Raw genomic sequence first — 14,617 nt, 5'->3', positions numbered from 1 at the left:
TCCTTTGCTGTTAGGGAAGCAAGCAGATAACATTATTTCATGGTTTATGTGAAAGGAATGCAGGGAAAGAAACATAGACATTTTATTCTTCTCCTTAACCAATGTTTCTGTTCTGCTGCTACAGAAATTATTATTCTTTCTTCATCCCACACCCTGACCCAGGCAGCTTCTGACTTGTAGCACTAAAATCTCCCAGCATACTCATACACACATTATAATTTGTGCCAGCCTACTGATTCTTTCACTGTGGTGGAAGAGTGATTCCTTTCTTTATAAAAATGCTATAGTCCTTTAAAAAGGTTAGAACAGATTACAACAGGAATTAGAGGGCTTTTCAATTCAGGAAGCTTCAAATTGCTTTTAGAAAATATTTCAAACAATTTCTGAGAATTATGTATAAATTTGTGAGTACATGTATATAATCTGTTATTAAAGATAATGTCAGTAAGGAAATTAAGGACTAAACATTTTTTCTTCCTGATTGTTGTCTTACTCTTATCTGATATTTGTAGCCATTAAATGTTCATTTATAGTCTAATAATGCTGATTTCAATTTAAGAGCTAATGTAAAATGCAGAGTATATATATCAGATTAGGGCATACTACAGAAACATTATGATAATACCCAAATCAGTTTTCAGGAAGTGTCCTGATTTCTAAAGAGACTTAATACTTGCATAGTCAGTGGGGGTCTGCAGAAATTGTAGGTGGCTTCAAAGCCTAAAACACTCTCTTAACTTCAGAACCCCGAATTTGACCTACACAATCTGCTAAGGTTCCCTCACAAAATTGTATCCAAGAGAGGGGATACTGGTCACATATGATAGTCCTCGCTATTCCTTTGCAAGATTATCTTACGCTTTGTGAATTGTATATGGAAAATTATTATTACCCAGGCATATCACCCATTTCTCCCCTAGGATGTACCTTTAGCTGCTTAACATTTGAGGATAACAAATCTTGCACACTGTGGACAACATTATCACTCCAAAATGTCTTGCCAGCCTTGTGACAACATGAAGGCAGAAGTGCATGTAGTGTTACACTTGATCTTAGATAAAACTGTAGGTACTTACATAAAGTACCTACAGTTAAAAGATGTAAATCTATGTGATATTTTACAAAAATCGTCTATCAAATTCAAAGATATGAATTTATAGAACCTATGGGAAAAGATTAAGGCTTATTCAAGTGTTAAGTTCATCAACTATATTTATTCTGAACTGCATTTGTTCTAATATGTGGTTACTATTATTAATAATAGATATGACAAAACACAACTCCATTTCACCTCTGTTATATACTGCCCAGACTTTTTGTTTTGTTTGTTTTTGCACCAATAGTTATATCCTGGTTGCCCTGAAATGGAGTTTTATCTCTGACTTGAAGTAGGACCAGGGTGTGGTTTTTATGCAACAGTGCAATCATGTGGCAAGACTTAGAAAGTACACAGTGTATTTTTCTATTAGCTAAATGCAATATATGTTTTTCAATGCAGAAGATAAAATAACACATTAAAACTATTATATGTAGATACTATAATTCTCTTCTCCAGTATAATGCATTTTAGCCACTTTTCTTATTATTGTTTTATCCTTTTTTGTCTGCATTCTTAGAATACCCTCTTTCAAATAGTTTTGGTGTGACATGCCAGGATTTCAAACAGAGTATTATCTTGTTTTGTGATGTCTGTTTCTCAATATGGCTCCATTCTTTATTGTAAATTTAATTTCAGAGTGTAATCTTGATATTTTTATTGCATTCATAACCATAGACTATACATTTATTTTTCTAACAGGAACTTAACTGTAGCTAAGATACTATCAAAGAACAATCTGGGAACACCACTTCTTATGGCTTCTCAGCTACTGGCCAATGAATTACATTCAGAAGTCTGAGCATAAGTTTTTATAGCCTGAAGGCAATACCAGATGTGTAGCTAGAAGTAATAATTTTTATCAGAGTACCTGCTAACGTTGATTAAAGTATAAATAAGCTTTAAAGCATACAATGCCCTCTTAAAATCTGAAAAAGAAATGGCAAACTTGAAAGCTAAACATGTACTGAAAACAATGGCTCTTATTTAATTAGAAACATGCAATATAACCATCCCTGATATCTCCATCCTGACCCTCAAGGGAAACCTACAAAACCTTAAAGAGAAGATCATCGGAATCAAAACTCATAGCCTGTAGGAATACCAAAAAAAAGATGGATACTAGAAAATAAATACTGGTTTCGTAGTGTATTACAGTCTCTCTCCTCATCCCTAACTTGCACTTCTTTCATTAAGAAGCCAATTGTCTGAAGGAAATGATACTGTGCACCAATAGATGGAGAGTTTTTAGTCAGTTGGATAGACAATAAGACACCAGATGTTCCATTCATGGGGCTCTTCAAGCATCATCTTAGCTACAGGTGCTGCAAAGAGTGTGTTCAAGCACTATCAAAAGACTATCTAGATGTCAACATTACGGATAACATTTATTATCGCTACCTGTAGCATACAAATTGAGGCTGGGCAAATCATTTCACCTGGATTCCAGTCTTAAAGATTCATCATATAGATGCATTCACACAATACAGAGCCATTGTAAAGCACCAGTATGGTGTTTCCTATGAAGAATTTTGTATTTGTGAGACCATATATGCCCTCACTACATTATTGCACTATGTTTGTAAGTCACAAAGCCTGGGGTTGTATAGCTGCAAGCGTTACTCCCTTAAAGACTCTCTTACAGACTCTTAAAGCCCTCAGTAGTGGGGCTCATAACCATCACTCAGAGTCTACTTTTCAAGAGGAGGTTTTGGAGAATGAAATTGGATAGCTATAGCATCACCATCAGTAGTTAAAGGAGATGGGGAGACAGGTATGACTTTGGGGACAAACCTTAGTCCATAGGTTGCACCAGGACCTTTCACAGATTAGGTTTGGAAAAAGCTGCTAGACAGAAATAGGCTGGATTGTGCCATGTGTGGCTGGGGAGAACCAGGGGAGAGCTAAAACATGGTGGTTATCATAGAATCACAGAATGGCTGAAGTCAGAAGGGACCTCTGGAGATCATCTAATCCAACCTCCCTGCTCAAGCACGGTCACCTACAGCATGTCGCACAGGATCACGTCCAGGCGGGTTTTGAGTATCTCCAGTGGAGGAGACTCCACAACCTCTCTGGGCAACCTGTCCCAGTGCTCTGTCACTTGCATAGCAAAGAAGTTTTTCCTCATTTATATGGAACTTCCTATCTTTCAGTTTATGCCCACTGCCTTTTGTCTTGTCGCATGGCACCACTGAAAAGATTTCACTCCCATCTTCTTGACACTCTCCCTTAAGATATTTGTAGACATTGATAAGATCCCCCTCAGTCTTCTCTTCTCCAGGTTAACTAGGCCCAGCTCTTGCAGTCTTTCTTCATAGGAGTGATGCTCCAGTCCCCTAATCATCCCTGTGTTCCTATACTGGACTCTCTCCACTAGCTCCATGTCTCTCTTGTGCTGGGGAGCCCAGAACTGGACACAGTACTCCAGATGTAGCCTCCCCAGGGCTGAGTAGAGGGGCAGGATCACCTTCCTCCACCTGCTGGCAACAATGCACCCCAGGATACCATTGGCCTTCTTGGCCAATGTTCTTGGTTTGTTCCAATTTCACAATGAACAGCATTTTCACTAATCTTTTGGGTCCCAGAATTATATCCTGTAGCTATAAGCATGGAAACCATAGCACTGTAAATCGGATACCGCTACTGTGGCCCCTGCTGAGACAGACTCAGGGGACAGCTTGACTAAAGCACTTATGAAAGCCATCTGCCATGAAACAAGGATGAGTGAAATTCCTTCCTGTCCTTATAATGAGAAATACCATATTGGTAGGCGAATGGCTCTACACAAAGGTGATTAGCTCGCAGCTATGCACCAAGAAACATCTCTCCCAGCTGTTTAGTAACACTGAGGAATCCTCTGGAGCCTAGGGTGATCTTCCCCTGTACACTGCTGCTTTTTGCAGTGGCGAGTGGGGCAGGAGGGTACCTAAGGGCTGGAAAACCTGCAACTGTACTCCCTAGGATGGTTCCAGTTTGCCGCTTACCATTTGTTTCCATTCAGAAAATGGCAACATTTCAGGTAAGTTTTTGCACACGGACTTGCTCACTGGAACCACTGAACCTCTTGAACAAGACACCTTAACATTTGGCCAAACTGTTACCCACGTGTCGTCTGCAGGAGCGTCTGTCCGTAACACAAGAGGTTTGGGGCGCCCACCGCACCCCGCACGCTGACAGCGGTGCCCGACGCGAGAGCGGACGCCCGCCCAACCCCGCCTTCCTCCCGCCCCTTACCCAACGGCGCCCCCACAACGCCGCGCACGCGCCGCAACGGTCGCCGCGCCCCGCCCCGCCCCCGGCGGCGCACGCGCACTCAGCCTCGCGGACGCCCTCTGATGACGCCGCCCCACCTGGCGTCCAAAACAACCGCGGCGCGGCCGCGGCGCGCATGCGCGCTGCCTGAGGCGCCCGGTCCCTTTCTCTCGCCCCTCCGCGAGGCCGCCGCGCTGACCCCTCCCCCCGCCCCTCCCCCCCCCTCCGCCCGCCGTTAACTGACAGCGCCGCCGCCGCGCTGCCAGGCGAGGGGGGGCCGCGCGCGGCCGCGGGGGCGCGGCGGCGGCGGCTGCCCCGCCAGCCGCTGCGCGGGGCGGCCGGAGGCGGCGGCGGCGGCAGGCCCCGGCGCGGGGCCGAGCCCGGCGCCCGCGGGAGGCGGGCCGAGGCCCCTCCCCGCCGCCGGGGGCAGCGCGGCGGCGGCGGCCGGCGCGGGGGAGCGCGGCGAGGGCGCTGCTCGGCGTCTCCGGTGCGCGGGGAGCCCCATGCGGGTGCCCCCGCCGGCGGAGGGCGAGCGCGGGCGCCCCTAGGCGGTGCCGCGGCGCCGGCCCGCGGCTGGCAGCCGCCGCGGCGCCGGGGAGACATGGACGCGGCGCAGCAGCCGGCGGGCGCCGCCGAGCACCCGCCGCCCCTCGGCGCGGGAGGCCGGGCGCCGGCGGGCAGGGCGGAGGAGCGGGAGCGGCGGGGCGAGGAGCGCGGCGATGCCGGAGGCACGAGCGGCGGCCGCCCCTGGGAGCAGAGCCTGAGCACCGAGCTGCAGCAGGCGTACCGCATCTTCCGCGAGTTCCTGCTGGAGAAGCACCGGCCTCTGACAGCGCCTTTCCTGGAGCCGCTCCCAGAGCAGGCAACCTCCGGGGAGGAAGGAGGAGTCGGCTCCCTGTCAGGTCGCAACAGCGGCCACTCCTTTCAGTACTCGCCTGCTGGGATGTGGCTGCTGAAGATGGAAGAGAAATTTTCCAGCGGGCAGTATGCAGGGATAACGGATTTCGTGGCTGACTTTCGGCTCATGCTGGAGACGTGTTACCGGCTGCACGGTGTGGATCACTGGCTCTCCAAACAGGCCCAGAAGCTGGAGATGATGCTGGAGCAGAAGCTGGCACTGCTGTCCCGGTAGGTGTAGCAAACTCTGCACTTCCTCTGGCAGGTGCCTTTTACATAAAGGGAAGAGGGAAGGTAGATTTTTTTTGTGCAACTGCTGAGGGTTTGCTTCTTCTGAGAAGCGTCCAAATCTTATTTACATTTTTTTTGAGGTGCCAAGCTGAGAACATCAAACTAGTGCTCAGTTTTCCCTCACTAAGGGTTTTGTGCCTGATAGAATCACAGACTTTCTAAGGTTGGCAGGGACCTCTGGAGATCATTTCGTCCAATACCACTCCCCAGGCAGAGTGAGCTACAACAGGTTGTTCAGGATCGTATCCAATCAGGTTTTGAGTAGGATGGAGACTCCAGAACCTCACCAGGCAATCTGTTCCAGTGTTCCCCCTACTCTCACAGTGAAGAAGGGTTTTTTTATGCTCAGACAGAATTTCCTGTTTCTATTTGTACCTATTGCCTTTAATCCTGTAATTGGGCACCACTGAGAAGAATCTGGCTCTGTCTTTACTCTCTCCCATCAGATATTTATGTACATTAATAAGATCTCCCTTGAGCCTTCCCTTCTCCATGTTAAGCAGTCCCAGCTCTTTCTGCCTCCTTTCCTGTGACAGATGCTCCAATCCTTTTAATTGTTTTGATGGCCCTTTGCTGGTCTCAGTGCAGTAGATTTGTATTCCTCTTGTACCGAGGAGCACAGAATTGGATGTAGAAAAAAGAAGCGTTTTATGAATGTGTAGCATACATAACCTGTGCCTGTTATTTTACCCAGGCAGAAGCAAGTGAAACTGTCTAACTTCTCTGGACTGTCTCTTGGAAGTTAGAAGCCTTCTCTGTTAGAAGTAGATGATGTCTTACATGATTAGTCTGTACATTTTTTTTTTTTTTTTTACTGTTGGTAATATAAGAATAAAATGTTCAGGCAAAGTAGCTGTTTTGACACTACTATTTAATGTCAAAATAGTTTTTGGTACTGATAAAATGGAAGATAATCACTGGCAAGTGCTAATGGTAGTTTTCAATGGTAAAATGGAAACTGTGATATATTTAAATATAAGTCCCTGGCAAGAACCTGTTGCCATGGATTTTTTTACAGTGGAAGGTCCACCAGTCTTCTGTGTGGCTTGCTATCATGCATATAAAGATGTAGGGGAGTAAGGGAGAAGAAAAACAAGGAGGTATGAAGAAATATCTGAAGCTATAGCTGTATGTGTCCATCAATCTCAAACTTACTAGTGACACGGAGTGGTGCTGCTGGTTGGCGGGAAGAACCTTGCCTGTGTAGAGGGAATGCTTGAGGAGACTGTTGCAAAACTCAACTGAATAAGCCACTGTGAAGGTATTTTCTGTTAGTGTGTCAACACAACAACCTTTGAAACTTGTTCCTCATAAAAGCAGCTTTGGGTCAGGCTGGGAGTAGGGGGGTAGGAGCTGAACCCAAAGGAGAATGAACATTGCTAGCTTTCTCAAGTAAAATCTGATTTTATAAAAGATGGCAAATTCCTAGCTCAAAGGAATTGCTACTGGCAAATAAATAGCTTACTAAATAAATCTTGGAAGATTAATCCTGTGTTCATTTCTCTGTTATCTGTGACCAACTACATACAGTCCTTCCCAGTCAGAAAACTACTTCTTGGGAGAGTATGTTACTGCAGTATAAAGGTTAAATGATTGTCTGTGCAAGGAGTGATTATGCTTTGAACCTGCCTCTCAACATTCTGCTCAAAAGCTGTCTCTATAGGGATACTGCATCAAACTACATAATTTGCTGTGACTGCAATATCTCTACAATATTAAACTGAAGGGTACACACTGTACTACTTTTTTTGTTAACTGTTGTTTTTTTAGAGTGCTTGGTATGTGATGGAATAACAGTGCAGTATTTTGGACAACTAATGCTGAGTGAAGCATTCTGCTTTATTTTGCTTTGTTCTATTTCTTTTTCCTCGTTCTACATTGAAATGTCTGTTACAAATGGAAGGAATTTTGAGACAGCAGGTGAGATGGCATGAAGTAGCTGAAAACATTGAATAATAATCAGCACGTGTTGGATTTGGTATGACATAGGGATGCTCAGTGCCTTTTTATTTGAGCCTTCATAGAAAGTGAAGCCAATCTGTGTATTGTGGTATTAAATATCAGTGTGTGTATTTACAAAAAAAAAAAAAGTTGTTATTGCTCTTCTTTCACACACAGTCTTGTTCAAATGGGAATATTAAAAGAGCTAGAAATTATTTCAATATATAATAAATCTTTTATCATGAGTTTTTTAAAGACTTAAAATACTTGTAAACACAGAAATGTAAACACATTAACCTGGTAGAAGTTTCTAAAAACTGTATTAATGGAAAAGACTGTGGAATCTTCTTTTACAATTTTTGGGGAGGGAGCAGATATTTTAAGTGTTTAACACAGCTAATTTTATTAATAAAAATGAAATGTAACAACTGCTTCTTGAAATAATCATTCTTGTTCACTGTAGTGTAGTAGTTAGCTCAGTGATCCCCTATCAGGTGGCTCCTAGGCAGCAATGTTGACTCTAAGATTGTCAGATCTTTCAAACCACAAAAACTTTCTTAAAATGGAGATTGCTCTTATGATCCTTGTTTACGACTGTTTGTTACCAGGTAGATTGACATGATGAGAACAATACAACAAAAAATTTCATTCTAAAGACTTGATATCCATGCTATTTGTGTTTTAGGGCAATTTATTTTGGTCCAGCTGTGGTATGGCAGTAGGGACCAAGTGTTTACTAGGAATTTGAGCACAGTAAGTGATTTGCTGGAATGTTCCTTTCAGTTCAGTTGTATCCAAAAAGAGTTTTGTTGGTACAAAGACTGCTTTGAGATGTGAAGCAAGGTGTGGTGACTGGGTGGCTTGCTTCAACGCATGCTCCAGATCTGAGCAAGATATGAATGTGAACTCACTCAGAAGATGAAATGGGTGTGATGTTATCCACAGTTTATCTGCATGCTGTTATTGGACAAGGACAAGCAGACAGTTGATTTGCATGGAAGGTTGTCTGTAGAAGTTCTGTGAGTCACATGTTGGAGAAGCAGGCCAGTCATGAAAATTGTAATGTAAAAAGCATAAGATTGCTTTAGTCCATCAGGCCCCAAAAGTCAGCAAGCTATAATCTTTTTGATCCTAAATCAGAAAAGTATTCCATATTCCTAAAAACAGTGCAAGTTTGTAATGGCCTTCTGTGACCTGCAGTAGTTGAAAAATAAATATTTGTGATTGTTTGACTAGGAGTGATAAAATCTGTGGTCATTTCTTCCATTGCTATAACTACTTTAAGACAATGGCTTTGAAGTAATTGACAGACTAAAATGGATCAGTAATAGTGCTTTTAGAGAGAGAGAGAGAGAGAGAGACTGCAACAGAGAGAGAAGAAAACAAATTTGTGGGCAAGTTTTTTCTGTAGCATCAAAAATCAAGTACAATCTTCCAGGGAAAATGTAATGGAAAGGTAACATCCTTTTATACATGTTAGGAAGGCTTCAAAGACATGACTGTTGGAAGGAACTGAGACTTACGCTGCATTAGCCAAACTGCTAGCCCTTACAGCTCTTCCTACGTAAATTACTACAGCTGTGCTACACTTGCCTATTTGTTATTTACTTGCAATGGCAGCAGCTACTTTTAGGAAACTAATGTTAATTTTTAATATGAAAAGTTGTAAAGATGCTAACTTTAAAGATACTTCCTTTTTTTCTTTCTAAACCAAAGATGGTTACGATGATTGTATGTGAAATAGCTCGTGGCCTCGTAGCCATACTTCAGAACTATCTATGCAGCTGCTGTCTTGCTTGGTAGTAAGTAGCAGCAAATTAAGTATTGCCTTTTCTAAAACATTGCTAGCAGCTTTAAGGTCTTAAGGATCTTCCACAGTGGTGTAAGCAAAACTGCTTCATCTTGTGCTGAAGTAGAGTAAGAACATTCACCAGACTTAGGCAATGTTTCCAGTTTGACAGCTGTAACATTTTAATCCGGTGCAACTGTTTCAGCAGGTATAACTATGCAACCATGATTAACTGCATGGTAGTATATATAATTGTATTAAGACTGTATTTGTGCAAAGAGCTATCAAAAGGAAATGTAGGTCTGTTAAAATTATTTTATTTCAGCGTAATTACTCAGGCGTAAGTGTTCTCAAACTCTTTATAAAAGATCTTTTGCAGCTGAAAATAGTTATTAACCAAGATATGCTATTAATTGAGCTTATTAAAACTTTATTTGGCATATTGATTCCAAGGCAAAATTGTTTCATAATGATTTTCGAATTTTTTTCTGTGGTTCTTTTCTAACCTCTGACACAAACTAAATGTAAGGTTTAGACTGCAGTGCAATATCACTTTCCTGAAAAGTGGCTCAGACAAGAAAAATTGCATCTGAGATGCTAAAATCAGATTCCTTAAAACAGCAAAACACTTGTCCTCCTTTACTTTAGGAATCCAAACTTTGTGTTTTGCGGTTGTGCTGTGTCTTGAAAATATGCTGCTTATCAGAAATATTTATGAAGTATACCTTGCATGCCTAGTATATTAGGAATTGACATTATTCTGAAATTTGTCTGCCATTGTGTCTTCTCACCCACTGTCAATGAGAATCTAATCACTTTTAGGGATGAGATTAATCTTGAAACATCTATTAAGTGCAGTCTAAAAGTTGGAATTACCAAATATAGTCTCCCTGTTTTATTTGTAATTCTGGAATTTCTGTTCCATCACAACCAGTTTTATCTCCCAGGATACAATTGACCAGAAGTGTTTCCATTAAAAGACTCAGTTCACTTTGCTGCTGATGATGTTTTCTTTTAATCTAGCAGTGTTCTTTCTCTGATTTGTAAGCTTATTTCTATTTATAATATGCAAGAGCTTTAATGTGCATCCCAGTAGGCAAATTGTATTCAGAAGACCAAATTCTTTCTGTTATTGGCATCAATCAGTACAAGCATGATCCAGTTCAAATGTAGCATTATTATACTAAAAACACTCTTGAAATTAAATGTTTGGATTCATTTCAAATCCAAATATTGTTTCTTAGATTAAAGTGATACATTAAGATTTGAATTTGTTTGTTGTATTCTTAGACCTTGATTCTCCGTTGAAATGTGAGACAGGCGTACTGTGTTTGTATGATTTCATTAACTATAAAATCTTTTTGAAGGAGGTGATGCTATGTTTAGTTCACATTATACTTCTAATATATTCTGATTACATGAAGACATGTTACTGTATATTGGCTGATTCTACAGTAATTGTGTAAGTGCATGCTTTTACCTGCGGCAAACGCAAAGTAATCTTGAATATCTGTTGCAGAGTAAACTAATTCAGACTTCAGCTCTCTTGAATACACTCAGAGTTAAGAAGGAAGCAGAAATTTATCCTCTTGCCTATCTCTCATAAATGATTTGCACTTCAAAATTGCAATTTCATTTTTCATTTAAGTTGTATTGAAGCACGCAGCTACTAAAAATGTGTTCTTGATGAAAATTGATTAGATGGCTTCAAAAAATTCATTAAGACCAATTTTTTGAACTTCATAAGGGAGCTGTGGTAGTTAGGATCAGGGTTTGATTGAGTGGGATTATTGCCCTTTGGTGGGTGACAGCAGCATTTAGGTTGGCTTCAACAGGTGATGAAATCACAACCTAAATAGTTAATTAAAAAATGTTATTCATAATGTAGTGTCTAGTGCTTCAAACTTGGGAAAGTCAGAATTAATTAATGATATTCCTAGTTTTTATTTGTTTGTGGTCCTTAAATATAAGTAGCACTGTTTGTCCACTTTGCTTCTTTCTTGACTATCTCCTTTTCCAACTTCCTGTGTATATCACAGGTCCAAGTTGCACAGTATTTTCCTCTTGCTATTCAGTATGATTATTATTTTCCAAACTAATGGATATATTTGGTATTTATACTTTTGTGCTATTTAGTACAGTGTCACATTGTTGCAATATTTCTGTAAGAGTTGAGAGGATATTATTACCCTGGTTTTACAGATTAGAAGCTGGAGAAAGAAATGGAGGCCCAACTATTTCTTCTTTGAAGTTTCTGGGATGTAGTAACAGCCTTCTTCTTAACTCCAACTCCTACCTACTTCCTGTGCCCACCTTCTGCTGGAAAAATGCGCTTTTCAGAATCCAGTGGTAGGGTCTTCCATTTCCTTCTTCAACAATAAGGAATCTACAATTAGATGTTTATGAAAAGTCTGAACTAAATAACTTGGGCAAAAATCAAAAAGAATTAATGCAAAGGTAGGAATAGATTGTGGATGTAAAAATGCATTATTCGTCTTAACTGTGTCCATTCTCTTCCCTCTGCTTAGTTGTCCACCACATAGCTTCCCCAAAACATGAGGCAGAGGTTGTGAATACAAGTCTTGTTCTTTACCCTGTAAAGTCATTCTGAGAACTTCTGTATTCTGCGTATTTCCCTTTTTACCTTCTGATGCGTGCATAGCCTTGTCACACCTGAATTTATACAGGGTTTTTGAATTTAGCTGCTAATGCTTTTAACAGCTGAGAAGGGACATCTTTATTTCATAAAACCTTAAATTGGACAAATTTATGTGGGTTTCTACAGGTGAAGTGAAATGCGAAGAGAAAGAAAAGCAAAAGCTGGTTCGGTCTCAAATGTTAGCTTGAAAGTATGAGAGCACTACATTTTAATTTTACTGCCTTTTTCTCTAAATAACATGTTGCCCAAGAAACTGAAGCTTTCTTATAAAAAAGATAACTTTCTGTGTGAAACAAACCAAGCATGAATGCTCTAGGATCCTGTTTTCTGTTGCTTATATTATAAAATATTGAATAATGCTGTTTCCCATACTACTAGATGTGTAAATTCTGTAACAAGTGCTTCCAGTTCAATAGATTAACCTGATAAATTTTCTGATTTATAAATAGTTTATCAAAAATTAGATTATTTCATATAGTAAACAGCCTTTTTGTATAGTTTTAATTTTCCTGCAACAGTGACTTGTACTAAGCTTTAAAATGTTCAGTTTTAAAACAGGTGATAGACACCCTGTTGTTTTCCTCCCTCTCCTTTCTTCTGTCCATGATTTAGGAGATACTGAAAGCATTTCTCATGCAAATTGCAGGATTGATTTCTGTATCACAGAGAAACATGTCTTTTTATCTTAAAGTTTTAAAGAAACCTTGTGTAAAACTGCATCCTTAGTATTTTATGCTGCTGGTAAATAATATTGCTTTCCTACCAAGAGTCAGATTTTTTTTTCCATAGAAGATACTGTTCTAGGTATTTACTGTTAACTTTTTTCTGTTGCCTTAACTTGTCACTCAAACCTGATTTACAGCAAAGCTATCATTAGATTTCACATAAGAAAAGATGGAAGTGAGAGGAAGATGGTACTTCGGTTGCTCCAGTTACATTTTATTGAACAATCTTTATAAAATAGTTTGTGTGTATTCCAGTATTTATTCTTTGTAAGCTATATTTTTAAATACTGCTTGAAACTACTTAAAAGTATGCTATGAGTTCATGTGGAAGGCACCCTCTAATCTTCTGAAGCTAGAGCAGTAAGAACTTGTGATAGAGTCCTGGTTGGTGAAGTAGCTGGTGCAGTCCTTAGTGTTTCTGGTGTGACAAGTTGACTACATGTGCTCAGGCTACTAAAAAGTTTTTTTTTTGTCCATTAAAACCCTGTGCTTCCCTAACTTTATTTGGGGATGGTACTCTGTAATTGTCTTTATGTCTAAGAGTAAAGACAACCGAAGAGTGGAATTTGGGGCTTGAGGCTGATCAGTGGAAAAACACTGAAAAAAATTTTGCGGCTTTTAGGGCTTTTGGGATTAAAAGAATATCAGTTAATTATATTGCTATTCAAATCAAAGATTTCAAACATTACAAAATAATTCCATGTTAACTCCAATGTATCATTACAGAATGTAACTCAGGGGTCCTTCATATGATTACTTTATGCAGAACACACTTATGTATAAACATAATGAAAAAAGACTATATACCTTGAATTTGTTTGAAGATTAGCTAAATAGATAGCATTATGTTAATTGTTGTGAGAAGAAGGTAGTAAAGAATCTTTCAGGTTTATAGAATTTATATCATCTATATTATATGGTAGTGCTTGCATAAGACTTTGAAATGTATTGTTGTGAGGTGTTTAATTTACTGGTAAAGAAAGATTGTTTTTAGGAGTTCCAGTCACTGGTTATTCATTCTTTCTGCCGTACAATGTCTAGCTGGGCTCTCAGTTGTGCCAAGGGAGCTCTTTGTAAATTTTTTTAAAGAATGGTGGAAGCTTGTTTGGGAGGGATTCACCCGGATTGTTTCAGTGATCTGAGTTTCACAATAGAAGATGTAACAGGGAGTAGGAGGAGGAGGAGTAGGCCAGGTATCATGTATTAAGTACCAGCAAAAAGCTGTTGCGTAACTATACACAGATGTGCTCCCTTGTTATACATCACCATTGGAAGTCTGGGAGTAATGAGGGAACTCTTTCTGAGGAAGAGGACATGCCCTGGGTGAGACATCAGAAGAGAAAATTAAAGAGCTATCCTTGTATCCAGACCATCAGCATGCTGATCTAATGTACAAACGTTGTCCAGACTGAAGTACAGTATATGCTGAAGCAGTTGCCCCCTTTCCACCTCCTCCTTTTTTAATGCTTCCAAGCCATATTAGCAAACAGGTAATTTTTTTAGTAAGGAAGACTATATATAAAGTGATGAGACACTGTACCTGCTGTATTACCATGGAGTATGTGACCAGCAGTTTTTATTTTATCTTTCAGCACCTTCAGTCTATTTATAGTGTTCTTTTTTGTGGTATTTGAGTATATGCTGGCTTTGTAATTCTAGGCAGATTTTGGGGCTGTAGCTCTTGAAACAGAGCACAAGTCAGTTTTCCTTCTTTGAGGTTAAATCTACATTTTTGTTCTCCCCAGATTCTTTGTATTTTAAGTGGCCTCAGGCATATGAGAGTGCTGATCCTCAGGCTACTATGTCTGCTAGCATTCTTCTGACTGTCTGCAGATTAATCTGTAATCTAGAATCTTTATGGTATGGGGCACTGAGTTTTTGCCATATTAGTTTTGGTTGTGTATCTTTTAGGGGCAGGGAAAAAGATGTGTACACTTGTATAGACTCCATGTTGGGACAGCTGT

General features: G+C 40.5%; 1 protein-coding gene across 1 annotated transcript in view; it reads left to right on the top strand.

Moving 5' to 3' along the window:
• Nucleotides 1–4,952: 4,952 nt before the first annotated feature.
• Nucleotides 4,953–14,617, top strand: part of BRD10 (bromodomain containing 10) — a 57,120-nt gene continuing 47,455 nt past the window's right edge. Inside the window, exon 1 of the mRNA XM_062599758.1 lies at nt 4,953–5,479. Within this exon, the coding sequence (XP_062455742.1) occupies nt 4,953–5,479 (527 nt within the window). The remainder of the gene's footprint in view (nt 5,480–14,617) is intronic.

Source organism: Rhea pennata, chromosome Z (genome assembly GCF_028389875.1).
Source record: "Rhea pennata isolate bPtePen1 chromosome Z, bPtePen1.pri, whole genome shotgun sequence".
In the NCBI taxonomy this organism is placed as follows: Eukaryota; Metazoa; Chordata; class Aves; order Rheiformes; family Rheidae; genus Rhea; species Rhea pennata.
This window is presented reverse-complemented; position numbering and strand designations above follow the sequence as displayed.